This window comes from Cnephaeus nilssonii (assembly GCF_951640355.1).
Source record: "Cnephaeus nilssonii genome assembly, chromosome: 1".
In the NCBI taxonomy this organism is placed as follows: Eukaryota; Metazoa; Chordata; class Mammalia; order Chiroptera; family Vespertilionidae; genus Cnephaeus; species Cnephaeus nilssonii.
Window position 1 is genome coordinate 60,730,480 of NC_137072.1, and position 26,986 is coordinate 60,757,465.

The window sequence follows — 26,986 nt, forward strand, 5'->3', positions numbered from 1 at the left end:
CATATTTGTGTTCTTCTTGAGTCTCAGCACAGTCAACTCTGCATTAGTTTTATAAAAATTTATATTTATTACTGAAAGTATTACAGATATCTCCTTTTTTGTCACCCATTGACCCCCTCCCTCCCACTCCCTCTACCCCCAGGCCTTCACCATGCTATTGTCTGTGTCCATGGGCTATGCATATAAGTTCTTTGGTTAATCTTTTCCTGTTCCCCCCCACCCCCCACCCTCCTTCCCTCTGTGATTCTTCAGTCTGTTCCATGCTTCCATGTCTCTGAATCTATATTGTTCATCAGTTTGTTTTGTTTATTAGATTCCACATGTAAGTGAGAAGATGTGATACTTGTCTTTCTCTGACTGGCTATTTCACTCAGCATAATACTCTCCAGGCCCCTCCATGCTGTCTCAAACGGAAGTGGAATTCACCTCAGCAGAGTTTGGAGCCTGCCAATATCTCCCTGTGGATACACTGCTTGTGGAGCGTATTGGATCCTGCTTTGTTGTTCTGTGAAACTGGCTACTGGGTTTATTGATTTTGGGCTTCTTTGGAAGGTCTCTGGTGCCGGCCAATGTTAGACTATTTGTGACTGGCCCTAAGTACCCTGTTTGGAGCTATCAGTGATCCACAGCTTGTGGCTCCCTCTGCTGGGGCTGGGTGTGTGTGGCAAGGACTGAGCTGTGCACCAAGGCCTGCTTTTCCTAGCTTAGGGCCCAGAAGTATGTGGCAAAAACTCAAAACACCCAGAGATTCACCTCTGCCTGCAGGCTGATTGTTAGTCTCTAACTGAACCTCAGGCTGTAGACCCCAGCAGGGCATAAACTCCCTTGAGGTGGGATGAAACGGTTTCCAATGGGTGGGGAATCACTTCCTCCCAGGCAAAAGCTGCAATGATGTGAAAGCTCTCCCTGAGAAAGATGGTTTCTGTGACTTGGGGGAATGACTCAGCCCAGAGATCCCGGCAGCTGTCCTCTCAGCTCTCTCCTCAGAGCCACCAACCCCAGACTCCTCACACAGCTCTAGTCCACTCTGCCTTCCCTCTGCTAGAGGCCAAGGTGAGCGGCTGAAAACAAAATTTAGTGTATTGGCCCTTTAATGTGGTGCCTGTGTTTCTGGTCATCTCTCCCTGTCAGACAGAATCCCCAGTGCTTTTCACAGCCAGATGTTATATGGGCACCTTTCCCAGTTTTGTTACTCTGGGCTGGGGAGCCCAGATTGGGGTTTAGGCCCCAGACTTCTCAGAGGAAACCCCCCACAACTGAGATATCACGCTCTAGAACTTCAGCTGCTGCCTGTGAGAGCCCAGCCCGCCCTTTTTCGCCTCTGCACTTCCTACCAGTCTCTATGCGTTCTCCTTGGTTATACAGCTTCTATCCAGCTAGTCTTCAGTTGGTTATTCAAGATGATTTTTCTATATTTTAGTTGTAATTCCAGCTTGGTTCAGGGAGAATGTCAGTGTAGCTTCCACTTAATCTGCCACCATCTTGGCTACCTTCTTTTTTTTTTTTATAGCTTCCTGCTCTCTGAATATTCTCTACCCACAAACATCTATGTAATTTGTTTGGAACATGCAGTGTCCACACTATGTCTGTACATCCTTAAAAGTCATCACCAATAGAAAGTAGTGTCTCCCATTTTGAAACTGAGAATTTTCCATTCTACTTTTCTGAAACTTTGAAGAAAGAAAATGATGTATTTGGAGGGCATATGTTTAACTTTTACAATTGAATTAAGAATTTTGTGAGCATTAAGAACTGGTAAGGTTTTCTTTTTAACATCTGATGTGCTTTTTCTAGCCATTGAATTTCTACTTCCGTTTCATTGTTTCTTTATTTGACTAGATTTGAGCAGTGAGAGCATTAATCCTGGTGGTTCTAGAAATCCATGTAGAACTTGAGTAGGTAGCAAATAATTATCACCTAACACTACTCAAGACCCGTGATGTACTTTATATTGTGTTAAGAGAAGTAAGCGTAACAGATGTTTTGCCAGAATCTTTTACTTCAAGGAAACTTGAAAGTTTGCGTGTCCTTTTCCAAAAAGTGTAAATAGTTTAGAGAATAAGTAAAGGAATTAAAGGGACCTGAGCCATTTTTCCTACAGATGCTGACTAGGGATGATGATATCCTCTGTTAATTAACATTTTGGTTTCTTTTTCCTTTATAAGTTTGTTTGTGCTTGTTTTCTGTTTGATTTCATCACCTTTCATGGAGTATATTTAATGCAGACTCTAAATTTTTAGAACTAGTTTTAAAGTGAACTAGTAAATCACCCTGTTTCTGCATTTGCAGTGGGATCATGAGACCTGGCCTCAACGCCATTCTGGGACCCACGGGTGGAGGCAAGTCTTCGTGAGTATAACAGAGTATCAGGAAGCTTTCCCTTTGTAGTTGTAATGTGCTTTTACAGATCCCTTTTACGAGGGCAGGTATTAGTTGAATATTTGCTGCATGTCTGGTCTGGGTCTAGGCCCTGTGGCTCACACGCAGTTGTGCCAGCTGTGGTTCTGTCCCGAGGAGCAGGAAGTCTTGGTAGGTCAGCTTTACTAACAGGATGTGATAGGTGATGACATGCAGCTGTCATCTATGATGTGAGCTAATGGGGAGGGAAAGGAAGGGGATGACTTGAAAGTGAAGAGATGGAGACAAAGGCATAAGTGAAGACTTACATCTCAGCTAAAGGAGCACATTGTCTGTGTTGGGACCCAAACGTCAGGCAGCTTGGAGGGCTATAGGAGGTCTGTGCTGGATCAGCCAACAGTGCATTGTTTTCATGTTTTGGGGCTTTATTGTAGCATAGAGTAAAAAAAAAAAAAGGAAGTTGAAAATTTAAAAATATATAATTATAGTTGAACCCTAGACTTTTTTTGATCAGTTAATTTTCTAACTTGAGTGGAATCTCCATTCAGAATAGCTGAGAGATATAGCCTGAGTTAAAGAGAAACACTCACCATATATGTCCTTTTATAGGTTGTTAGATATCTTAGCTGCAAGGAAAGATCCACAGGGATTATCTGGAGATGTTTTGATAAATGGAGCACCTCAAACTGCCAATTTCAAATGCAACTCAGGTTATGTGGTACAAGTAAGTATTTGTGGATTTCCATTTTAGATTTCTTCTGTCTGGACAAGTGCCTTGGCCAGGTCTCCTGGTCCCACTGCTCAGTGTGCCTCCCACTGGTTACACAATATGAGCATAGAACCAACTTTCTTTATTCCAGCTATTTATAATCTCCCATAAGATATAAAATAATGTTACATGAAAAGGCAAGGAGAATCTAGAATATGACCCTTATAAGTTCAATCATATCAGTTCTAGTTGTCATATTCCCAAAAGACTCTACTATTGTACTTTTTTTCCCTGCCTTCCCCTCTCTCCCTGCCCTAGCTTAGAAAGATGTTTTGTCAAAGCCTTGTATAAAGCAGTCTGGAAATGTCAGCTAGTAGTAATCATAATTACCTGTGTTCGCTTCGGGTGTACAGATAGGGAATGAGAATTATTCCATCAGGGTTTGCAGCTATCTGAATATGGAGTTATTGGTATAATTTGTGTAATTACAAGTTTATCATTGGCCAGAACTTTCCCTCAGGCATGTTGTTCTTGTGGATTAAGTTGTATATACTGAAGACGGATGGTACTAGAAAAGAACTGATTTGTCTTGTTAAAATGCCATTTTGCCTTCAGGATGATGTTGTGATGGGAACTCTGACAGTGCGAGAAAATTTACAGTTCTCAGCAGCTCTTCGCCTTCCATCAACTATGAAGAATCATGAAAAGAATGAACGGATAAACATGGTCATTCAAGAGTTAGGTCTGGCTAAAGTGGCAGATTCCAAGGTAAAGTGGAAACAATTGATGGTGTCATTGCCAGCAAATAGGACTTCCCCTGTGTGGGTAGTGTTACTATTATTCAGAAGTTTTCTATAATGTGTGTGGCCAAAGTGGCTGCTTTCTGTAAGAAAAGTGACTAGTTACATAATATGAAGGTGGAAATTAACCAGGAAAAGACAATGTAAAAATGATTGAATCCTGGAGGTGAAGTATGGCCGTGTGGGCTGGTATGTAAAAGTGTTCTTGCAAAGACTACATGTCCCTTCCCTTGATGACAGTGCTTGCTCCTCCCCCACACTAACTGTGTAAGTCCTGACTCATTCATTATCTGTTCACTAACTTTTACTTTTTTGTTTTCTCTCCTCCCACCCCCCCTTTTCTTTTTAGCTATTCTTCCTCTCTTCCTCCAGGAACTTTATTCTGTTGCTTTGAAGGTATATTTTTAGAATTCCTAAATGACTAAAATCCCAGGGTTCTTGCTCTATATGTTTCATTTTGCTGTAATTTGGCTTTTAAAATTATTTTCAGTCAAATTAGTGTTTATTTCTAATTGGTGTAGCAGCCAACTTGTTTTCCTAAAGCCTTTCATAGAACACTTTGTCTCCCATCCCTCCCCGCTCTCTTCCTCTCTCTCTTCCGTCTGCCAGGGTTTCTTACACACTGTCATGTGATGGGCTCCCTTGGGTTTCATAGGTAACAGCTGTTGGCAAGAGAGACAAAAGTAGCTCCCTGTGTGGGTTGTGCAGGATCAGGAAGGAGGGATGAGATGAGTGAGGGAATGATTTACAGTTGATGAGTAGACAGGAAGATTGGCTGGAAGACATTTGAGGCTTTGGGTGAAGATGAGCATTTCAGGCTGTCATGTCTCTAGTTCAATCCCCCTGCGCTATCCCTTACTTAGAGGTCAGGAAGATGGGGTGTTCTGCTGCCTGCTGCTTCATCTGATGCTTTCAGTCTTCTATGTCAAGTGAATTTTGGAAGAATAAGTATGAGCTGCTACCATGTACCACTTATTTTCGTTTTGTGAGTGATTGGGTTCACCTTTTTGGGGCTCTGTTTACGTGGTTCTGTCTTTCCACTAAGGTGCTTTCCTACCATTACCTTTAGGCCATCATCACCTGAGTTCCTTGCCTGGATTTCCATAGAAAAAAAAGTTGAAGGCAGTTGTTCTCTTCCTTAAAATAAATTTATCAAATTGACTGAAATAATACATAAAAAATGTTACAACTTTTATGAAATTGTAAACACAACAGAAATGTAGAGAGAATAGTCTGATTGCTATAGTTATGACATGATTGTAGTGTAATTAATATACTGGTGTGATTACCAATAACTAGATTTCCCAGTTGTTAACATCTTTTCTCAGGAATGTGTTTAGCTTTTTATTTCTGAAATATTTTAAAGACAATTATAAACATCACATTTCACCCCTGAATTCTTATTATGCTTTATTTATTTACTTATTTATTTGTAATCCTCACTTCAGGACATGCTGAGAGAGAGAGAGAGAGAGAGAGAGAGAGAGAGAGAGAGAGGTGAGAGAAAACATTGATTGGTTGCCTTCAGTACGTGCCCTGACTGGATTCAAACCTGCAATGCTTTGGTGCATAGGACTGTGCTCCAACCCACTGAGTCACTCTGGCCAGGCATCGTTTTAAAAAGGACATTTGCCTATATTACTGCAATACCATTATCAACTAACACAATTAAAATCTTAATATCAGCTATGTAGAGCCCATATTTTCCAATTATCTTTAAATGTACTTTATAGCTCAATTTTTAATAGGATATAATCAAGGGCATGAGTAGCATGTGATTATCATCTCTTTGAAGACTCTTACAATGAGTTGTTTCCCACCTCCTGCCTCACCCAACTCTTCCTGCTCCTCCACCATACACAGTGGCGCTGACTGGTTGAAAAAACTGAGCCAGTCACCTGCCTTCTGAATTTGTCTGAAAGAATGAGTCAGGAATTTTGTGATGTGTTAAGAGTATAGATAGGGTCAATTTGGGAGGCCTTATGGTGATTTTAGAGGTGCTAATGTGGATGGTAGAAAGTGACCATCCACATTAGCTGCCAAGGCCTAGCTTTTTAGTCCACTTGAGGTCTTCTTTTGGTGGGGGAGAAAGGAAGGGATGTAAGGAGGCTAATATATTATAGATGCTTTCACCTATTCCTCTCCTATCTTTATTGTCCTTTGTGGATTGTGATTTCACTATGTCAGGGCCATGTCTTTAAGTTCTAACTTCTGACCTTAAAATAAATATTTGACTTGATAAGGAACGTATAGAACTGTTGACAGCATGCGAGTGTTATCAGGCTAAGCCACATACCAACTCTAAACTGAGCCTCAGTTTACTTGTGTAATTAAAGAGAAACCTACCTCTTCTCCAAGATACTCATTTACTTGCTGTTCAGAATAAATGAAGACATGAGACAAAGTGCCTCTTATAGGGTTGGCACATGTTAGCAGCTCAACAAACCATAGTGGTTGTGATTGTTTTTGTTAATAATGATAACATTTGTGTGTTAGGTTGGAACTCAGTTTACTCGTGGTGTGTCTGGAGGAGAAAGAAAAAGGACTAGTATTGGAATGGAGCTTATTACCGATCCATCCATCTTGTTCCTGGATGAGCCCACAACTGGCTTAGACTCGAGCACAGCTAATGCTGTCCTTTTGCTCCTGAAGAGGTAAGCGCTATGGGAACATTGTTCTTACATTCATCCAACATCTGATAACCTACTATGTACTAGGTATTAATCTTGGTGCAGGGGATTCAGCAATGAGCACAACACACAAACATTTCTCCCTTCTTTGTTGGAGGGGAACAGTCAATTAGCAAATATAAGCGTTTCAAGAAAAATGAAGCAGCGTAAGAATATAGGGAAGGCTGATGTGCTGATGTGGTGGTGGGAGGTGCTGTATTACATAGCAGGAGGGTCAAGGAAGACCTCACTGATGTGCTATGTGAGCTGTGAGTGAGATCTGGATATCGAGGAAGAGAGTTCTCGTTGGAGGGAACAGCGAGTGGCCCTGAGGTGAGCAGTGGCCTTGACTAGGATGTTTGACTAGGATGGTAGGGGTGAGGTGGTAAGAAGTGGGTGGATTCTGGATTTATTTTCAAGATAGAACCAATAGGATTGGCTCATGAAGTGCACATGGGGTGTGATTATTGAGAATGATACAAGATTTGGGGCCTGAACAATGGAAGATTGGAGTGAAAAGAATGGAATTTCCTTTAACCAAGAAAAAAGACTGTGGGAAGATCAGTTAGTAGGAGACATTTCAAAAGTTAAGTTGTTAACATATTTTTTTTTTTCATTAGTTTTTTTTTTTATTAAATTTCAATCTTAGAGAAAAGTTACTAACACTGTGCAAAGAAATCTCATGTTCTTACACGGATTCCCCAACTCCAAACAACAGAGACACATCCCTCCCAGCCAGGAAGTCACATCGATACTGTTCCCACCACCCAATCCATAGACTCTAGACTGCAGGCAGACTTCGGCAGCTGTCCCGGAAGTGTCTCTTTTTCCTTTCTGTCTTAGATTCCTTTGAAGAAATACTCTTTCCTAAGCTTTTTCTCAGTCTTCCTTGCCTCTCATGCCCTTACCTGTCTTCGAGGATAGAGTACATTTCATAGGACACAGGCATCTTTCCCCATGTTGGAGAGCTCTAACCCAGTCTTTCTCAAGCTCCACAGTGCACACTGATCACTTGGGGTCTCGTTAAAATGCAGATTCTGTCTCCACAGCTCAGAGGTGGAGCCCAAGATTCTCCATTTCTAACTGGAGGTACTGATGCCGATACCATTGGTGCTCGGACCACACTTAGAGGAGCAAGGTTCTCACTACAGTCCACGTCCCTGCTTCCTTTACTGGCTCCTTATAGCCTCCTGACTGAAGTTTTGGCTTCTGATTAAGGGGATTCATCCTGCACCCCACCCCCTTTTGTTTAAGAGTATGTTTATTAAAGCTGGGGACAGTGAAACAAGGGAGGGCTTAGGAGAGGAGAAGCTATAGGAGAGCCTAAATGGGGCTTCTTTGGCTCCCTGGTGAAGTTATAGGAAAGAAATGAGCCGAGGTGGGGCTGCTCTTGGCTCACCGAAAAGTCAGAGAAAAAGGGCCTTAGAGATAGGTTCAGGGGTTTGGCTGTCTGCTGTTCCTCTGGTTGCAAGTCCCATGGGGGCCCTCAGAGGTTTTTTTTTTTTTTTTTTAAAAAGGTATATGCCAGAAAGGAGGGCATAGGCGTGCTTCAAGAAGGGCACATGCACAGGCTTATTTTTTGATGCAGTCTCTGTAGTTAGCTTCTTTTCACTCCTCAGTTCAACTTTGTAATGATACCGAATCACTTGTAGTTTTCTTTTTCTTTTTTAAGTTTTCTTAATAGACCTTGCCATTGCACACTTTGTTCTCCATGTTCCTTCAGCTTGACTATACTTTCTCTTTCGTTGTGGCTTATTCCTGTTGGCCCCCTTGACAGTATCTCACATCATCTTCAGACTGGGTTATAGTCTCCCATTTTGCTTCCCAGGAACACTTAGCTACTTTTATTCCATGTTGTATTGAAATGATTGATTTACTGACCTGATCCTTTTTGAGACAGAACAAACATGTACACATTGCTAGCATATAGTATGTACTTAACTTAGAAAATGCTTCAATTGAAGTGATCCTATATAATAAAAGGGTAATATGCAAATTGACCCTAAAGGTGGAATGACCAGAACGACCACTCGACCAGTTACTATGAGGTGCACTGATCACCTCTTGGTCCCTTCCCCCGGCTGGCAGGCTTCCATCACCTGATGGCAAATGGGGAACTGGGGGTGAGTGGTGGCGGGGGTTGGGTGGCGCCAGGCTAAGGCCCCCACCCCTCTGGTCGCCCCACACACAGAGGGCGACCCATGGTGGGGGCGGGGCCAGCGAGTGGGCAGGAATGGCTGACCTCTCGGTCCCTCCTCCCTGCCAGTAGGCTCCAATCGCCCAATGGCAAACAGGGAACTGGGGGAGGGGGGCGGGGGGGCGGGGCCAGCTGCTGGCAGCCAGGGAAGATGGCCCTGATAGCAGGTCAGGCCTAGGGACTATACCCACACATGAATTTCATGCACCAGGCCTCTAGTTCTATTAATAAAATACTTTTACTTATGATAGTTTTTGAATAGTACTTTTGGCCTTTGTTTCTTTGACACATAAGTAATAAATCCTGTGTAAAGGTTGTTTAGCAATGTTTTGGCCATAGGCCAACAAATCCCAGCCCTGCCCCTTATCAACTGTGACACCTGGGGCCAGTTGCTTAACCCTTTAGACTTTATCTGTAAAATGAAGGTTATAAGACTATTGGTACTATCAGTACTGCCTTATTGTCTCATATCAAGATTGTGAAAGTTCAGATGAGGTTATCTATAAATATTTAAAAAGGTATAGTAAGTGTTCAGTAATGTTAATTTTACTATTAGGACAGAAGAATGAATACCAAATTCTATAGAAACAGGAGACTTCAGTGATCAATGAGAATGGGGCATACAACTATTGTTTTAATATTTAGCCCATAATAAGCTGTCATACTGGAACGTACTTACAAGTTACCTGAGTGCTTGTTAAAAATATGGATTCCCTAGACCCAATAGGTCTGGGAAGACTGTCCAGAAATCTGTAGTTTTAATGTTCTAGTGGATTCTAGACCATTCCTGGGACACACTTTAAGAAACTTTAGTCTTGAGTAAAGGTGGGGCTTCGGTTGTGGACGCTGAGTGGACCCTGCCTGGATGGCCGCAGTAGTTGTAGGGGGAGACCCCGAGCCCTGAGCATATCTTCCCCAAACAGACTGAGGAACTAGGTCCACACCAGGGCCCTACAGAAGGTACTGGAGTTTGGAGCAGTGAGGAGCCTGAGGAAAAGCCAGCTGGCTACTCCTACCAGCCCCTAAACGAAGATCCTGAACCAGAGGAGGTGGAGCTGGCACCAGCGGGGGATGGAAAAGATGTAGTTGCCGATATTCAGGATCAGATACAAGCCCTGGGGCTTTATTTGCCAGATCCATCATTAGAAAGCAAGGGAGATGAGGGAGCTACAGCACTGAGCGACCACAGCTCTATTCCCATAAACCCAGAACATGTAGAGCTGGTGGAATGGAGGCTGGCTGGATTAACTGCCTGGGATGGGGAGATACAGGCACCCAGGAGAAGACATGGAACAGAAGACCCTCCAAGCCCGGCAGCATCCCCTTCCTGGATGTGACCACCTTGGACACTGCCTAGACCCTGCAGTCCAGACTGGAACCAGCACAGGACTGCACACATCCCTGGTTCCATCCTCCCCATCTGCCTTTCCACATCAAGGCAAATCAGACTTGTCAGAGACCCACTTTACTCCATTCTGTACATATGGGGACATCGGTGCAAGCCCAACCCACTGTAGCATGCATCACTCTGGAGAATAAAGCACCCTATGTACATAGCCAAAAAAAAAAAAGAAATGTCAGTCTTTCATAACAAGGTTGAATATAGATCCCTTACCTATCAGAGAGATAATATATGTTGTTAGTATGAGAAAATCAAGTTGAACCAGGAAGAAATTAGCTAAAGGTAGGAATAAACTTTTTTTTGCTAACATGTGCAAGATTCAGATGTTGAATGGCTCATTATTATTTTCTCACTTTTACCTTAGGATGTCTAAACAGGGACGAACCATCATCTTCTCCATTCATCAGCCTCGTTATTCCATCTTCAAGTTGTTTGATAGCCTCACCTTATTGGCCTCAGGAAAACTGATGTTCCATGGGCCTGCTCAGGAGGCCTTGGGATACTTTGCATCAGCTGGTATGTTTGCCTTTTCATGCAGTGAGATCCTTCATTAATAGAATCCTGAAAGAGAGCGGAGGAGGTGGTCGGAGTGCTTGATCTTTGAGTAGAGATAACATGGATTCCACCACTCCAGACCATCTTTGGTCAGCACCACTTCATTTTGCATCCCTGGCTTGTCATTTAGGTCTCTTTTTTGTCCTGTTTGAATATGCATGCATACTTTGTGTATGTGTAGGACTACTTCTACTGAGCCTATACTGTTCTGCTTCCCAGCTCTAGTGCCCCTTTCCTAACAGTTCAATATATTAGCCTCATAATCAGTTATTAATCTAACTGAACATTTTCAAAAAGGCCTAATACCGCCCTTTCCCCTAAATCATTTGTCTTCTTAACCATATATATAATAGATCAAGCTGTATCATTTTTCCCCCTGCATGGGATGTTGGTCTGCTTTTATGAGGATTTATGGAGATGCTGCTTAATTTTGTAGTAACATTTGATTGAAGACTTAGTCCTTGAGTGGATATGAGTGACTTACCAATCAATGGAATGACTACTTCTGAGTCTGACTTTAATGGACTAATATTTCTGACAGTTCTGGGTTGCCAGTTTCTATTTCAGATGACAAGGTATAATTATTATTTTATTTTTAAAATATATTTTTATTGATTTCAGAGAGGAATGGAGAGGGGGAGAATATAAAAACATCAATGATGAGAGAGAATCATTGATCAGCTGCCCTACAACTGGGGGTCAGGCCCACAACCCAGGCATATACCCTGACCAGGAATCAAACCATGACCTCCTGGTTCATATGTCGATGCTCAACCACTGAGCAATGCTGGCCTGGCTATAATTTTTTTTTTTTTATGGCTCATGCAGTCTGCTTCATTTTAGAAATATTTGATATTATTATAGATGATGCTCTATGACCCTAACTATAGTTTTAAATATTCCCTAGCTATCTTTTAAAAACTGTTTTTGTATAATCTCTGTTACTTAAAATCAAGGATACTTGGGTCGGGGATTGTAGGGGAGCTGAATCTGAGAGAAGACTATAGACCAAGTGGAGTTCAGAGGAACAGGCACAAGAAGTGAAGGTAAAGCGTTCAGGTGTGCCATGCTGGGCACGTCCTCTTGAGAGTGCTGCTCTGGTGATTTGTTCTCTTTGCTGGAACTATAGCAGCAGAGGGGGTAATAATTTGCACCTAAGTTCAGTAGGTGGAGAAGCAATCATTGCTAAAGTGGGTACTGGCATTCCGGTCGTCACTAGCTGATCCCAGAGAGCAGAACACACTCTTGGCTTCTCCCAAACACAATCCTGCTGTGCTTTAGTTGCCTTTGCATGTTGCCTTGTTTTAAGGAGCATTAGTCCAAGTTGCAGCTTTTTTTTTCTCTTTCTTTTCAACATATATATTGTTTTTCTTGTTTGCCTGGATTGCCTTCTTCTGTAGGTCACCACTGTGAGCCCTATAATAACCCTGCAGACTTCTTCCTGGATGTCATTAATGGAGACTCCTCCGCTGTGGTATTAAACAGAGAGGTCGAAGATGGTGAAGGTAAGTGCATCTGTCAAGACTCACAGATTATTGCCTAATTGAACTGCCTGAAGTTCAGCCATATGGCAGCTCATTGAAATGTAGTTTTGTGAATTTAAATAACTAATGCTGCCTTCTGATACCAATTGACTTAATCCACTTGAGCTGTTGTAACAAGAATAACACAGGCCAGGCGGCTTAAACAACAGTCATTTATTTCTCACAGTTTAGGTGCTAGGAGATTGTTGTCTGTTGGGGCCCCAGGACCTGGTTAATAGCTGGACTACCATCTCCTTGTGGCCCACAGGGTGGAAGTGGGGAGGGGACTCTTTTAAAAGGGCACTAATCTTATTCATGAGGGCTCCACCCTCATGACCTAATCACGTCTCAAAGTCCCCACCTTCAAATAACATCATATTTGGGATAGAGTTTCAGCATATAAATTTTGGGAGAACACATGCGTTCAGTCTTTAGCATCAGTCAACACAGATTTTGTTGTCCATGAGTGCTGTGATACGATAGTGTCAGTTCTACGGGGAGTTTTTATAAAAAATAAGCTCATTTTTAGTGTTCTGAAAGAAGAAACTTAGCTACTTATGCATTTGCACATAGTAGAAAGCAGGAACCAGGCTTTATATTAAGAAATATAGCTCTCTGTGGTAAGATTTTTATTTTAAAAGAATCAAAGTACAAATATTATAGTTATCAGTGGGTTTGCTGTATGTATAAGTGTATGAAAGTAGTCCGGCAATTTAACTGTTTTTCTAATGTGTAAAGCAATGACAGGTCTAATAATTTTATATTTAAACTTATAACTAAGGTGTTAGGGAAAAATCCAAGAAACGGATTTCAGCAAAAATGGGCTAAATCAGTTATTTTGTTAATGTTTTCCCTCTGTCCATTTTTATTCCAAGTCAAGGAGATGGAAGAGCCTTCCAAGAGAGATAAGCCACTCATAGAAAAACTAGCTGAGTTTTATGTCAACTCCGCCTTCTTCAGAGAAACCAAAGTTGAGTTAGATCAACTCTCAGGGGGTCAGAAACAGAAGAAGAAGAGCACAGCCTTCAAGGAGATCACCTATGCCACCTCCTTCTGTCATCAACTCAGATGGGTTTCCAAGCGTTCCTTCAAAAACTTACTGGGTAATCCCCAGGCCTCCATAGCTCAGGTAACCTGACAGATTCTTCGAATTATGCTGTGAAATGCTCACGTGGGGCATTAGATTCTGATATAATCTATTGCAAATTATACTTATCTTCCCCACACTTCCACCTCACTCCATTTGGGATATGGAAATAGTCAATAGAATAAATAAAGCACAGTTAAGTTTTTAACTGTGGATAACTTTTTTTTTTAGTGTTGTTTTTTGTTTTGTTTTTTTTTACTACCTAATTCAGATATTTTGTTGATTTAGACAAGCTATAAAATGTCATCTTTGTAAAAAAATCCCCTCCCCCTTCCCAAAAGGGTGAATTAAAGGAATCATTTAGCCACATTTGTGGTTTCATGGTAGCTGCACACATTCATTTCCTGATTTATTCAATAAGGTCTTATCGATAACGTGCAGCATTTGGCAGCTTGTACACAGTAGTGAGCAAAATGGGTAAAAATAAAATCCCTGCATACTTTCTTTTGAGGAGAGACAGCTGTTAAACTCATACAGAAATAAAATATACACTGAGTGGCCAGATTATTATGATCTCTGAATGCATAATAATCTGGCCACTCAGTGTGTATGTAGAGGCCTGGTGCATGAATTCGTGCATGGGTGGGGTCCGGCCAGCCTGGCCAGAGGGAGGGGACATGGGAGGTTGGCCGGCCTGCCTGCTGGTCGAACTCCTGGTCAAGGGGACAATTTGCATATTAGCCTTTTATTATATAGAATATACACTGAGTGGCCAGATTATTATGTGTTCAGATATCATAATAATCTGGCCACTCAGTGTATAGCGTGGCAGGAGGAAGAGTGGGCCATGGAGGAAGTCTAAGCAGGTAAGAGGAGAAAGGAAGAGAGAGAGAAGGAAAGGAGAGGGGGAAGGAGATAGAGGGGAGAGGGGTTGGTTTGCATTTTAAATCAGGTGATCAGGGAAGCCTTCACCTGGATGTCAGTGAGTGCACCTGAGTGTGGGAGGGGCCGCCGCTGTCTGAGGGAAGGGACTGTGTGCAAATGCTGTTCATTATTTTTATTTATATATATATATATTAATCCTCACCTGAGGTCTAGAGAGAGAGAGAGAGAGAGAGACAGTAAGAGAGAGAGAGAGAGAGAGAGAGAGAGAGATGTGAGAGAGAAACATTGATAGGTTGCCTTATGGATGTGTCAACCAGGAATGGAAACTGCCACCTGAGTATGTGCCCTAACTGGGAATCGAACCACCAACCCTTCACTTCACTGGACAACACTTCAACCAACTGAGCCGCACTGGCCAAGGCCAAATGCTGTTCCTTCTGACTCACCTGCATTTAGGGATTCTATTCTAGGAGAGCACTAGACACCTAAATTGTTTTGCAATGAATACAAAGGTAGTAAGCAAATTTGACTTCCACTAAATAAGGCTATTCATTGTCAGATTAAATTTCTCTTTATTAAGATGATATAATGTTCTTTTCGTCTTTGGGCTGGTGCTGTTGATAGTTGTTGGTTATTACTCCTTTATGGTTTTTGTTATTCTTAAGCCCACTGTCATATAAAACCCTAGTATTTCTAGTTTTTCTCTAAGAAAATGATTTTAGACAACTATTTTTGTTAATTTCATTATCCATTATAGAATTTTTGTTCACTGCCTACAGATGACACATAGCTGCCTGTTATGAACCATTATTGACTATTTACCACATACACCATAATTTTTCTATTTCAGTACTGTTGCCCTTTAAGTATTAATACCGAGAGCCTCGATCCCTCTTTGAGATGTACTGCTAATTGCTCCAGACATTTTTGTTATTTGGCACTCCTGTCAAAACATGAGCACTTTTGTGTACTACCAAGAGTAAATGTCTATTCTTTTAGAACGAATGTGATGTCATTTGGAAACAAGTCTGGTGAATCAGGTCAACCTGATTACTCAACGGTCAACAGTGAGAGGCTGTAATGGAGTTCATTCTTTAGTGTGATTTACGCATCGTATTTTTTTTTACTTGGAAAATAACTTCAATTTCTCTTGCCTCTAAAAGTGTTTTTAAGGTGTCTTGTCCAAGTCATATAAATGGTAGCTCTGGGCAGGGAGTGATTGGAGTGTGGAGCTGTTTCTACTACACCACGATTCCGCATCTTCTGGAGCTAGGCTCCCTTCAGCTGCAAACCCCAGGCCTAGTACCTCCAGGTCGCATGCTCAGCCTATTTGCCTCCTCAGTCAACTTACTTCCACAAAAGGAATTCTAACAATGTTCAGAGCCCTGGCAATCTCATAGAATAAGGATAGAACCTTGCATCTCTGAGCATCTGATGGGGGGCAGGGGGCTGGGGGGAGGTACAGCTCTTGTTCAGATTTGTGAATACTGGAATGTTAGCTTAGGGCAGGAGTAGGCAAACCTTTTTTATAAGGACCAGATAGTGAATGTTTTAGGCTTTGCAGGCCTTGTGGTCTTTGTGTCATGAAGTCAACTGCCATTTTAGGGAGAAAGCAGCCATAGTAATTCATAAACAAATGAGAATGGCTGTGCTCCAATTAAACTATTTGTAGATATTGAGATTTGAATTTTCTAGAAATTTTATGTGTCAAAAATATTTTTCTCTCTTTCTTCAACAATAAAAAAAAAATGGTAAAGCCATAGCTGGTTTGGCTCAGCGCATAGAGCATCTGCCTGCTGACTAAAGGGTCCCGGGTTCAATTCTGGTCAAGGGCACATGCCCAGGTTGCAGGCTCAATCCCCAGTGGGGGGTGTGCAGGAGGAACCTAATCAATGATTCTCTCTCATCATTGATGTTTCTATCTCTCTCTCCTCTCTCCCTTCCTCTCTGAAATCAACCTATAATAATAAAAGCATAATATGCTAATTAGAACAACCTTCCTGACAAAGCCGGGGCTGCAAGGGCCGAGGCAGCCACTGTGGCTGCCAGGGCTGAGCCCTTTACACGAATTTTGTGCATAGGGCCTCTAGTAAAAAAATATTTTTAAAAAATGGTAAAAACTGCTGTCATCTCATGGACTGAACAGAAATTAGCTCTCTGACCCCCTAGTTTTGGGTTTTAAACTTGCATGTATGTCATTTGATTCTCTAAGTGTTTGAATATTTAGCTATAAAAATGTTTTATGGCTTCCTGCTGATAAATCTTACAGCAGTCTTACGCTGGACTTAGCTTTGAACTAGCCATTTAAACTATTCAGACTTTGCCTCTGATCATGCATTTAACCAGTGGTTGTATTTGGAAGATCATGGACTGAATAAATTGTCTGTATAAGAAGATTTAATGTTCATTTAATGTGCCTAGGTTGTTCTGATCAAACCCATTTGAAAAACATTATCATATCTCTTGGAGATTCATTATTTCTATAAGCATATTAAATATTTGACTTTGGATTATTTTTTGTAGTTTTGGCCATAAATATCCCTCAGAGCTTACCTTGAGAAATGTTGGTAAATACATTTGAACAAAGATGGAATCACACATGTGGGGGATTTTTTTTTTTTTTCTATACAAAATAGAGGCCAGATACACAGATACGCAGACAGGGTCTCTGCATGTTTCATACTGCAACATGTTTACTTTGTCTGTTTTCTTTTTCTTAACACAAGAATGAATCATGTAGATGCTTTAAAATTATATTAAATATAAAAGATAGGAAACATCCTAATGATAATATTGATAACCTATTAGTATAAAATATCAAGTTTGAATGAAAAAGAAACAAAGCATGTGGAGTGGCCAGTTTAAAAGTCAGAATATTCTTAAAGTAGCACTGTGTGAAACTACAGACTTGTATACATGTTCATGCATACGTGTTGATGACGTCATCATCACCTGTTTTGGAAGCTTGATCTGTTGACACGAAGTACAGTATTTTCTGAAGGTAATTCAAATATGCCGGGGTAAAATATTTTGGTCCAATTTCTTATTAGCAATGGAATTTTTAAAGGCCATCTCTAACCAAATTCTTTCCAGACTGTGGTCTTAACAAATCAGCCTTCACAGATCCTGGTCCTGTTCTCCAACTTGGTGTGCTCCATGCCTAGAGTGTGCTTGACAAGTTACTTCAAGTCGGATAGCATGGCAGATGTAGGACTGAGATTTTCTTTTTAATTTTGAAGGTTTCAAGATACCTAGTGGGATATTTTCTTTTGATGACTGTTTCTTATCTTTTATATTTAATATAATTTTAAAGCACAATAAGTAGAATATCTTCAAGTAAATTATATAATAAAAAACCCTTTACCCTAGACGTGTCCTAATGAGACATTTTTTTTTTCCAGTCTTAAGAACAGCAGTGATGTTTATCCAGTCTTCTTAGGGCTCATCAAACGGACTAAGTGAAGGTAGTAAGAGTGGGAAAGAATCGGCAGCTTAGTTCTACACTGCGAGCTATGGGCCCTAGGGGCTGTGGCTGCTGGAGAAGCCGTGACAGGAGAATGGGTGATGGAAGCACTTGGTGCCCTCAGAGAAAGCTGGCTGAGTGCCTTGTTGACAGTGACAGTGCATTTTTCCATGCAGGATGGAGACTCCCCTGGGTAGGAAAGGCGGTGCCCCACTTACCCCTACTTCCTAATGAGCAAAATTCCATTGTTAGAAATGTTGCTATGTGTGCTTTAGAGGTTATATTTGTTTTTAATGTTAAGAATAAAGATATCCTGTTTTCACTTAAACCTCTTGAAATATTATAAAACAATGAGTGTTCACTAGTACAAAAGTTGAGAGTTCAGGCCAGAACTCTTAGCCACTTGAATTTTATTTTCCTTCCCCAACAATTTGCTAGATGCTTGCACTGTTCTCTGGTCTCTGTGGCATTCCCGGGCCCAGCAGCCTGAACTGGCAGTGCCTGGGAGCCCCCAGAGGAATCCAGCTTTTCCAATAGCCTACTTCCTTCTCCTTCAGTCTCCCCCAACAACAGATATTATTTTAATTTTAATTTAGAAGGCAGTCTAATAACACCTACTGTTTTATATTTTCCCAAGGATTTTGGTCAAGCCATTTAAAGTGTCTATCTCCATGGAGTGAGTTGCTTATGTAGCCGTATATATTTGTAATAATAAATGGTGTGCTACGTTTTTTACCTTTAATTGAAACTCTTTTCTCTTTTTGAAAAGGTAATCATAACAGTTATCCTGGGACTGGTCGTAGGTGCCATTTTCTATGATCTAAAAAGTGACCCTACAGGAATCCAGAACAGGTAAGTACATTTGGATCTTGGTTTTCAAAAGTGCTATTACTTATTCCAAGGTAATGAAAATCCATTACGAATTTGAATTTCAGACAAATACAAGATGAATTGACAAGTAGGATAAGTCAGTGAATTGAAAGCTGTGTGGAAGGCTTAATTTTCCTCTCTATATAGTGGTAAAAAATACAGAACATAAAGTTTGTCCAGCTTTAGGCATGCAATTCAGTGACATTAATTTCATTCACATTGTTGTGCAATCACCACCATCCAACACCAGAACATTTTTCCCACATTCCCAAAGTGAATCTCTGCCCTCATTGAACAATTCCGTACCGCAACCCCTTTTCAGCCCCTGGGAACCACCATTTTACTTTCTGTCTCTGAATTTGACGATTGTAGGTATCTCATATAAGTGTATCATACAGTATTTGTCCTTGGTGATTGGCTTATTTCCCTTAGCATAGTATCTTCAAGGTTCATCTATGCTGTAGCCTGTGTCACAATTTCTTCCTTTTAAAGGTTGAATAATATACCTTTGGCAATATTTTGTTTACTTGTTTTATTCGCCACATTTTGTTTATTCATTTATCTGTCCATGGAGATATGGACTATTTCTACCTTTTGGCTGTTGTGAATAATGTTGCTGTGAACATGGGTGTATAACTAAATATCTGTTTGAGTCTCTGCTTTCAATTCTTTTGGATATATACCCAGAAGTGGAGTTACTAGATCATTTCATAATTCTATTAATTTTTTTTTTTTTAGGAACCGCCATCCTCTTTACTGTAGCAGCTACACTATTTTGAATTTCTACTAGCAGTGCACAAGTGTTTCAATTTCTCCCCAACCAGGTCTACACTTGTTATTTTTGGGTGTGTTTTTTTGTGTGTGTGTGGTTTTTATTTTGTTGTTGGTATTTATTTTTTGTCATTTCCCCTCCTCGCCCATTATAATAGCCACCCTAATTGGTTGAATTGGTATCTCTTTGTGGTTTTGATTTGCATTTCCCTAGTGATTAGTGATGCTGAGCATCTTTTCATGTGGTTATTGGCCTTTTATATGTCTTCTTTGGGAAAATGCTTACTCAAGCCATTTGCCCATTTTTTAATTGGATGTTTTTATTGTTGAGCTGTAAGACTTTTTTATATATCTGGCTATTTACCCCTTACCAGATATAAATTTGCAAATATATTCTCCCATTCTGTTCGTTATACTGTATATTGATAGTGTCCTTTAATACACACAGTTATAAATTTTCTCTTAGTCCAGTTTATTTATTTTTTAGTTTTGCTGAGTTGATTTCCATTCTATTTTTATTTGTTTGATATAATATGGAGTACTACCAGAAAAGAATTAGAATACATTTAATTATTTAACAAAAAGTGTCCTATATAATAAAGAGCTAATATGCAAATAGTCATCATGCCCTCACACCCTCGTGCCCTTGCGCCCTCGGGCCAAAACTACTCAGACACTTAACACTGGGGAGAGAGGAATGGGGACCTGCCAGGCTGTGGCCCCAGAGAGGGACAAGCCACCCGCCCTGTGGTCCCGGGCACCTGCGGCTGTGGCCCAGGCGAAGCCACCCGCCCGCAGTCCCCTGTGGATGCGGCCAGCCCGGGTGAAGCTGGCCTAGGTCCTGGGTGCCTGCGACTGGCCGGAGGAGGGAATCCTGGGTCCCGGGTGCGGGGCAAGGCAGAGGCAGTTAGGGGCGATCAGGCCAGTAGGGGAGCAGTTAGGGGTGATCAGGCAGGCAGGTGAGCAGTTAGGAGCCAGTGGTCCCGGATTGTGAGAGGCAGTCTGACATCTCCCGAGAGGTCCTAGATTGGAGAGGTGCAGGCTGGGCTGAGTGACCCCCCCCCCCCCATGCACGAATTTTGTGCACCAGGCCTCTAGTTTATGATAAAATAAATTCTTGTAATTTAGAAGGATTTTCACTATATACTAGTTCAGAATCATTGTGAACATTATTGTACTACTATTAGATGTAAGACTTAACAAATTGATCTGAATTATTCTAGGTCCCATGCTCCTGAAATTAGCTTTTACTTTTTAAATTAATTTTTACATATTAGGCTCTTTGTGTGTGTGTGGTTATGGTATATGCTTAGCACTTTTTCAGTTTACCTTTCTGAGTTCCAGTCACATTGTGCCCTTAAAAATATTGTTTCATGATAAGACTTTGCAATGGGCTCATGACAGGTGTGAGTACAGGTGCTCAGCGAGTTGCAGACAGCAGAGTTCCCCTGTGCTTTGGGTATCGAGAGCTGCCTTGTGTCAGGCGCTGTGCTCCCGGCTTTCTACCCATGATCTCAGGGAACTCTCCTGCCCAGAGGGGTGGGTGGTATTATCCCCATTTTACTATTGCTGAAAGTTTCAGTGGCTTTAGTTGAATGTAAGCTGATGTCTAGAAAAGGGTGATTTTTTTTTTTTCATGCAAGAAAGAAAAAGCATGAAAATTTCTCACTCAGGTAGAAAATATATTTCCTGGATGGAATCAGATAGTGTCCTTCTACAATGAGATTATTATGGCAACTCCTCTTCAGACTTATGCCGTTGTTTTCTCTCTCCTTTCACGAGGGCTGTGCTCTTATCGGCACAGTTTCCAAACTTGCTTGTAGTTAATGGCTTGTGCCTTTACAGATGCCGTATTTTAACTTATCACAGGATCTAGGGTCTCTGCACCTTTTGTGTTGTGCAGTGGGAAGCATTTGGAAAAAAAAGCATTTGGACACCTGTCCTTAACTGGAATTTAAAGAGGCACTGGAAGTCTAGCCATGGGAGATCTTAGGAGAAGAACCCAGAGAAATAAAGGAGAACTTTAGCTGTTTCTGGAGAAATAGAGCATTGGATTTATTTTGGTTGACTTACGTTTGCTATCAGTTTTTCATCAGTTAAAATATCTCTGGAGGCCAGTGCTTTGCTTTTCTTCTTTGGGAATGAACTATCCCAGGGAAAGGCTCTGTTCGTTTTTTCTCTAATCTGTACAATGGACAAGATGTTTTATTTTTAAACTTTAAACTTTACTTACTGTACTTTTTAAAAATCACCATTAAATGCTGACCTCTTAATGTCCAAAGTTGAAAAATGTAGGGGTTGTTAGGAAGTAATGTTACCCATTAAGCAATTATGGTTTGTCTACATTTTTAGCGGCACAACAAAACTAGGGACTGAAGGAAAGCTCAGTTGCAATTGTTGGAAAAACCCGTTCAGGACTGAACTGAGGTCTTGGTTGCTGTCAGCAATCTCCCCTTGACTGCTACCTTTATTGATCAGGAGAAAGAGCAGCAGGATCGATTCAGTTATTGGCACATGCCAATCTGGATAATGGGTTGCAGGGCCGACTGGAAGCTGGAAATCTGGGTGGTGGCTGCTGCTCATTCAGGATCTGGGGTGAGACAGCAGGCTGGAAAAGTCTAGTGGCAGAATGGTTATTGTACTCCTTAAAAGGAATCAGAATATAGTAAATTCTTTAAAAATAAAAACTGTTTTTACTATAAAATAAATGATCTTATGATGTAATAGGAATTTCACTATCTACTAGTGCAGACTCATTATTGACATTATTGTGTTGTTCAATTAACAAATTGAGCAGAATGTTGCCATGTCCCATGTTTCTGATATTAGCTTTTCCTTTGATATTGTTTTTTTTTGTTTGTTTGTTTTTTAATTTGAAAAAGTTGCATAGCTGCTTGTGTACTGGGCCTGATTATTTCCCATTTATTCATTATTATATAAATACTTTGAAATCAGACTGTTGCCTAAATTCTGTTCTTTATTATCATTACTAGAGGCCCAGTGCACGAAATTCATACATGGGTGGGATCTCAAGAAGGGTTGGGGGTGGGGTGAGCAGGATGCTATTGGCTCTCCAGTCAGGCGGTGGGATGCCCCTGCTGACCTGGGATCCGGATCCGTCCTGCTGATATTTGTGCTGGTTGTTGGGAGTCACCTGGCAGCCGCTTTTATATCCTTTCTTCCTTGCCGAGAGTCTAGGGAGGGGAAGGAGGGACTTCCAGGAGGCCAGCAGTGCTGTTGGGATCAGTTGTACTGGTCCATCGGTGCCTGGCCCATTCTCTGGAGACTGGACCTGCAGGACTACTGAGGGAGTGGCTGCCGCCGGGCAGTGGGCCTCCAGGATGAGTCTGTCAGCTGAGTGGCGCTCCCACTGTGGGAGCACAGTGATTACCAGGGGGCAGCTCCTGCATTGAGCGTCTGCCCCCTGATGGTCAGTGTGCTTAATAGTGACCGGTTGTTCCAGTCTTTCGGTCGCTTAGACTTTTATATATAGAGATTATTGGTGGTAAAGACAATGAGTATCTATAGACCCTTTATTTCTGGGGTTGTACCCTTGGATTTACATAATGTGCCACTTCCTCTCTTAGTTTCAGTTGGCATCCTTAATGTTAATTAAATTGTTTTGTCTTAACAGGGAAGCCCAACCAAGACTGTTTCATGTGTGGTGGCATGCTTTCATAACATTTATATTTTTATCAAAGGGTAGATAAACTGAGTACTTTTCTTTTTATTTTATTTTTTTAATATTTTTTTATTGTTTAAAGTATTATATATATTAGTACATATATATAATGTACTAATATATATAATAGTCTCCTTTTTTTCCCCATTGACCTTCTCCCAGCGTCTCCTACCCCCTGTCACATGCCCTCATCCCAACCCACCCCAGTGTCTTGTGTCCATTGGTGTGCTTATATGAATGCATACAAGTCCTTTGGTTGATCTCTTTTCCCCCCTCCCCAACATTCCCCAGCGTTCCTGCCGTAATTTGACAGTCCGTTCGGTGCTTTACTGCCTCTGTATCTATCTTTTTATTCATCAGGTTATAATGTTCTTTATTTTCCATAAATGAGTGAGATCATGTGGTATTTTTCTTTCATTGCCTGGCTTATTTCACTTAACATAATGCCCTCCAGGTCCATCCATGCTGCTGCAAATGGTAAGAATTCCTCCTTTTTTATAGCAGCATAGTATTCCATTGTGAGTACTTTCCTTTTTAAACCTTAATTATTTTACTGAGAGAGATTTGCTTTCATTTTGAGCACATTGGAAAGCATGCTGGCAGTGGGTCGTCCAGGATAATACGAAGGTTCTTCTGATGACTGTGTGGTGAATGTATCTAAGGAGGTATTGCTAGAGATGTCACTCCACTCTTCCATTTTGCATCCTCATGTCTTAGTTCCTTCTTTGCTTTAAAAAGCCGCTAATAGAGGCTTTAAACTTTTGCAGGCTTTCCTTGACTACTTCTCTGTTCATGCATTAGGACGGTACTTGTGTTTTTGTTAGTTAACATTAAAGGCGGTAGCATTTTGTGACCTGGGTCATCATCACCTTGGCTGCCATAACAAAGAACCACAGACGGGATGGGTTAAACAACAGAAATGTGTTTCTTACAATTCTGGAGACTCGGGTGCCAGGATGGTCAGTGTCTGCTGAGGGCCTCTTCCTGCTTTCTGCCTCCTGCTAAGTCCTGGCATGGCACAGAGAGCTCTGATGTCTCCCCCTCTTCTTCTCAGGGCACTCATCTTGTCATGAGGGACCTCCCCCATGACCTCATCTAAATGTAATTACCTTCCAAAGATGCCACTTTTAAATATCATCACCTTGAGGGCTTCCACATAGGTATTTGGGGAAGACAGTTCAATCCATGGCAACCCAGGGCTGTGAATTTGGGGACACCGCTGTGGAAATAAGTGGGATGGGGAGAGACCTGAGGGACTCGCTCTTCCCCTCCCTCACTGTTTTAACCTGAGCAGTTGTTTAACATTTATCATGCGAGGAAACAGTTCAGCAGGCAGGAATGCTCTAAGGACGCGTAGTTGACGCAGTGCTCCTTCCCCTTCTCTCCCCGCAGAGCTGGGGTGCTCTTCTTCCTGACCACCAACCAGTGTTTCAGCAGCGTAACGGCCGTGGAGCTCTTCGTGGTGGAGAAAAAGATCTTCATGTGAGTGTGTCTGTTCCGGGGAGGGCGCTGTCCAGTGTCAGGGCTGGTGGTCAAACTGGTCACGTCCAGAAGTTGGCACGGATTGGTCCCTGGGGATTACCAGTGTTCATTGAGAAAAAGCAGTCCGCGGCTGGGAGAGAAACCATGAGAGCAAGGGAAAGGGGAGTTTAAAGATTAGGGTATGGCTGCAAAGACAAATGGTACAGAGGCTGAAAAAGATCTTTTTGTTTTAACAAATAAGAAGTCACGAGGACCTTCACATGAAAAGGAGCTCGGTAGAGAGAAAGTAGAGGGTTAAATTGTAAATTGAAGATGGGGAAGTTAAGTTGACAAAGACTATAGACCAAGCTTAGCCCTCAATGGAAGGGAGGATGGAAGAGCCAGAGGCAGCTGGTTTGTTTCTTGTGTTTTTCAAAGTGGGAAGAGATTTGCCCATATTTACAAGCTGGAGGAAAGGAATTGTTAGAGAGGGAAAGAATGAAGTTTGTGGAAGAGTTTGGACTCAACGGAGGAGGATGTCAGGAAGAGGAGGGACCTAGGTCTTCACTGGGGAGGATTTGATAATTGAACAGGCATGTATGGTTGGGAGGCATGATCATTGAAGGAAGAAGTGCCATGTTTTTCTTCATCATGAGAATGGAAAGAGAAGGTTTAGTGACCCGAAGCTCTACTTGGGGGGTGTGGAGAATAGCAGCACGACCTTCTTCATAGTCAGAAGTAGGGAGAAAGCAAAGCCTGTGTGACCACTGAGATCAGCTACTGAAGTTCTTTTTCACAGAAACCCAGAGACATAGGAGAGGGAGGAGATGCAAAATGTGTTCACCTGGAGTCCTGAGGGCAAAGTGGGCGGCATCGGGAGGGAATTCTAGAATGAGAAGAGGAGTCCTTGCACAGAGCTCTTGGGAGCCAGGTCTCAGGGGAGGCGTGGCCCTGAGATGGAGCCTGATGCTGACTGGGTGAAGGTGGTGGGTTAGCCTGGAGGATTGAGAAGCTGTAGTTGTTAGACCCCTGCTGGTGGCAGAAATCAAGACAGCAAATGGTTTCATCATCCGGCCTGTGCCTTCTTAAACTAAAGTGGGATGCATGGTGTGCACTTTTGTTTTTTAGGCATGAATATATCAGTGGATACTACAGAGTGTCATCTTATTTCTTTGGGAAACTCCTATCTGATTTACTACCAATGAGGATGATACCAAGTGTTATATTTACCTGTATAACATACTTCTTGTTAGGTAAGCAATAAGTTAAAAATTATTATATTTCTGTAGTCTTGGATGTGAGAGGAAGCTAATTTCTTTTTGCAAGCATGTATATATATATATTTTTGACAAAGCACTATAGGACAAGATCCACTGACTGAGTTTAAGCCTCCATTTTACAAATAAAGGGTGTGCCATAAACAGTTAGGCACAGAACCTGGATCCTCGGCTCCTGATTAGTATTCTTGTGGCTGCTCCAATATCATACACAATATAGTGTATGACCCGTAATAGTGTCCCATTACAGCTTATGCAGTAGTTTTGTGAAACTTCATTTAACCCCATCCTCAATCCCAAGCGCTGTGGTATTTGTCTCAGAGACCTGGGTTCTGGCAGCACTCCCTCAGAGAGTGACACTCCTGGGAGGTCATGGGGTCCTGATCTCCCAGTTTCTCCACTGTCACTGTTACAGCAAACGGTGAGGAATGTGGTGATGTCTCGGGGGAAAGCATGTGCTCTTGACAAGTTTCCTTCTTAGGAGAAGGCAGTAGGATTCTGGCCAGGTGTGTAGCCTCCAGCCCTCCACCTCAGGCACTCAGAAATGGGTAATAATTGCATAACAGGGAGCACAGGTATTAGGTTGTAATGTGCTCATGCAGTAGTATAAAAAAGAAAACTGAATCATTCTGTATAGTTATATGGGGGCAAGGGAATTGGTTGACTCGGGTTAATTGGATGGAGGATACATTTTTTCATGCTAATATTCATTTCTTCAAATATTATAGTGTTTGCACAATAAACAATCCCAAACACACAGGGACCTAGGCGGCTGGATTAACCTCCTCTTTCCTTCCTAAGGATTGAAGCCGAAGGCGGAGGCCTTCTTCATCATGATGTTTTCCCTTATCATGGTGGCTTATGCGGCCAGTTCTATGGCACTGGCCATAGCAGCAGGTCAGAGTGTGGTATCCATAGCAACCCTTCTCATGACCATCTCCTTTGTGTTTATGATGGTGAGTAGGAACTGTGCTTCTCTGAGAAGTAATTATTTCTTTCCCCTCATTTCTTCCCAAAAGTTTACCTGTCATGGAAAACCTGCTTAGAGGATTATGTCAATGGGACCCTTAACTTTAAGGAAGCCATATATTAAAATATAACTTATATTAGAGAATGTACCAGCTTTTTCTCCACCTTACCCAGCCTTTTTTTTGCTACTATTCTAATCTAGTTACTATAACTTTAGTTAACATGTTTTTACAAGTAAGATTTTAAAAGATGCTTCTTGGTGACATACAGGGAAACCTTGATGACTGAGAACTTCAAAACCAGAAAAG

At 41.7% G+C, this 26,986-nt stretch overlaps 1 protein-coding gene and 1 pseudogene across 3 annotated transcripts in view; both read left to right on the forward strand.

Annotated features, from left to right (window-relative positions):
• LOC307098846 (broad substrate specificity ATP-binding cassette transporter ABCG2-like) overlaps positions 1 to 26,986 on the forward strand; it is a 54,773-nt gene that overhangs the window by 21,994 nt on the left and 5,793 nt on the right. For both annotated transcript variants that reach the window (XM_079769972.1, XM_079769973.1), the window contains exons 3-13: positions 2,290 to 2,349; positions 2,968 to 3,082; positions 3,683 to 3,835; positions 6,364 to 6,521; positions 10,500 to 10,651; positions 12,091 to 12,195; positions 13,089 to 13,342; positions 18,418 to 18,500; positions 24,364 to 24,453; positions 25,561 to 25,685; positions 26,511 to 26,665. In XM_079769972.1, coding sequence (XP_079626098.1) covers positions 2,290 to 2,349; positions 2,968 to 3,082; positions 3,683 to 3,835; positions 6,364 to 6,521; positions 10,500 to 10,651; positions 12,091 to 12,195; positions 13,089 to 13,342; positions 18,418 to 18,500; positions 24,364 to 24,453; positions 25,561 to 25,685; positions 26,511 to 26,665 — 1,450 coding nt within the window. The remainder of the gene's footprint in view (positions 1 to 2,289; positions 2,350 to 2,967; positions 3,083 to 3,682; positions 3,836 to 6,363; positions 6,522 to 10,499; positions 10,652 to 12,090; positions 12,196 to 13,088; positions 13,343 to 18,417; positions 18,501 to 24,363; positions 24,454 to 25,560; positions 25,686 to 26,510; positions 26,666 to 26,986) is intronic.
• Positions 9,599 to 10,070, forward strand: LOC307102180 (male-enhanced antigen 1-like; annotated as a pseudogene). The gene has a single exon. The product of its transcript is annotated as a male-enhanced antigen 1-like (transcript).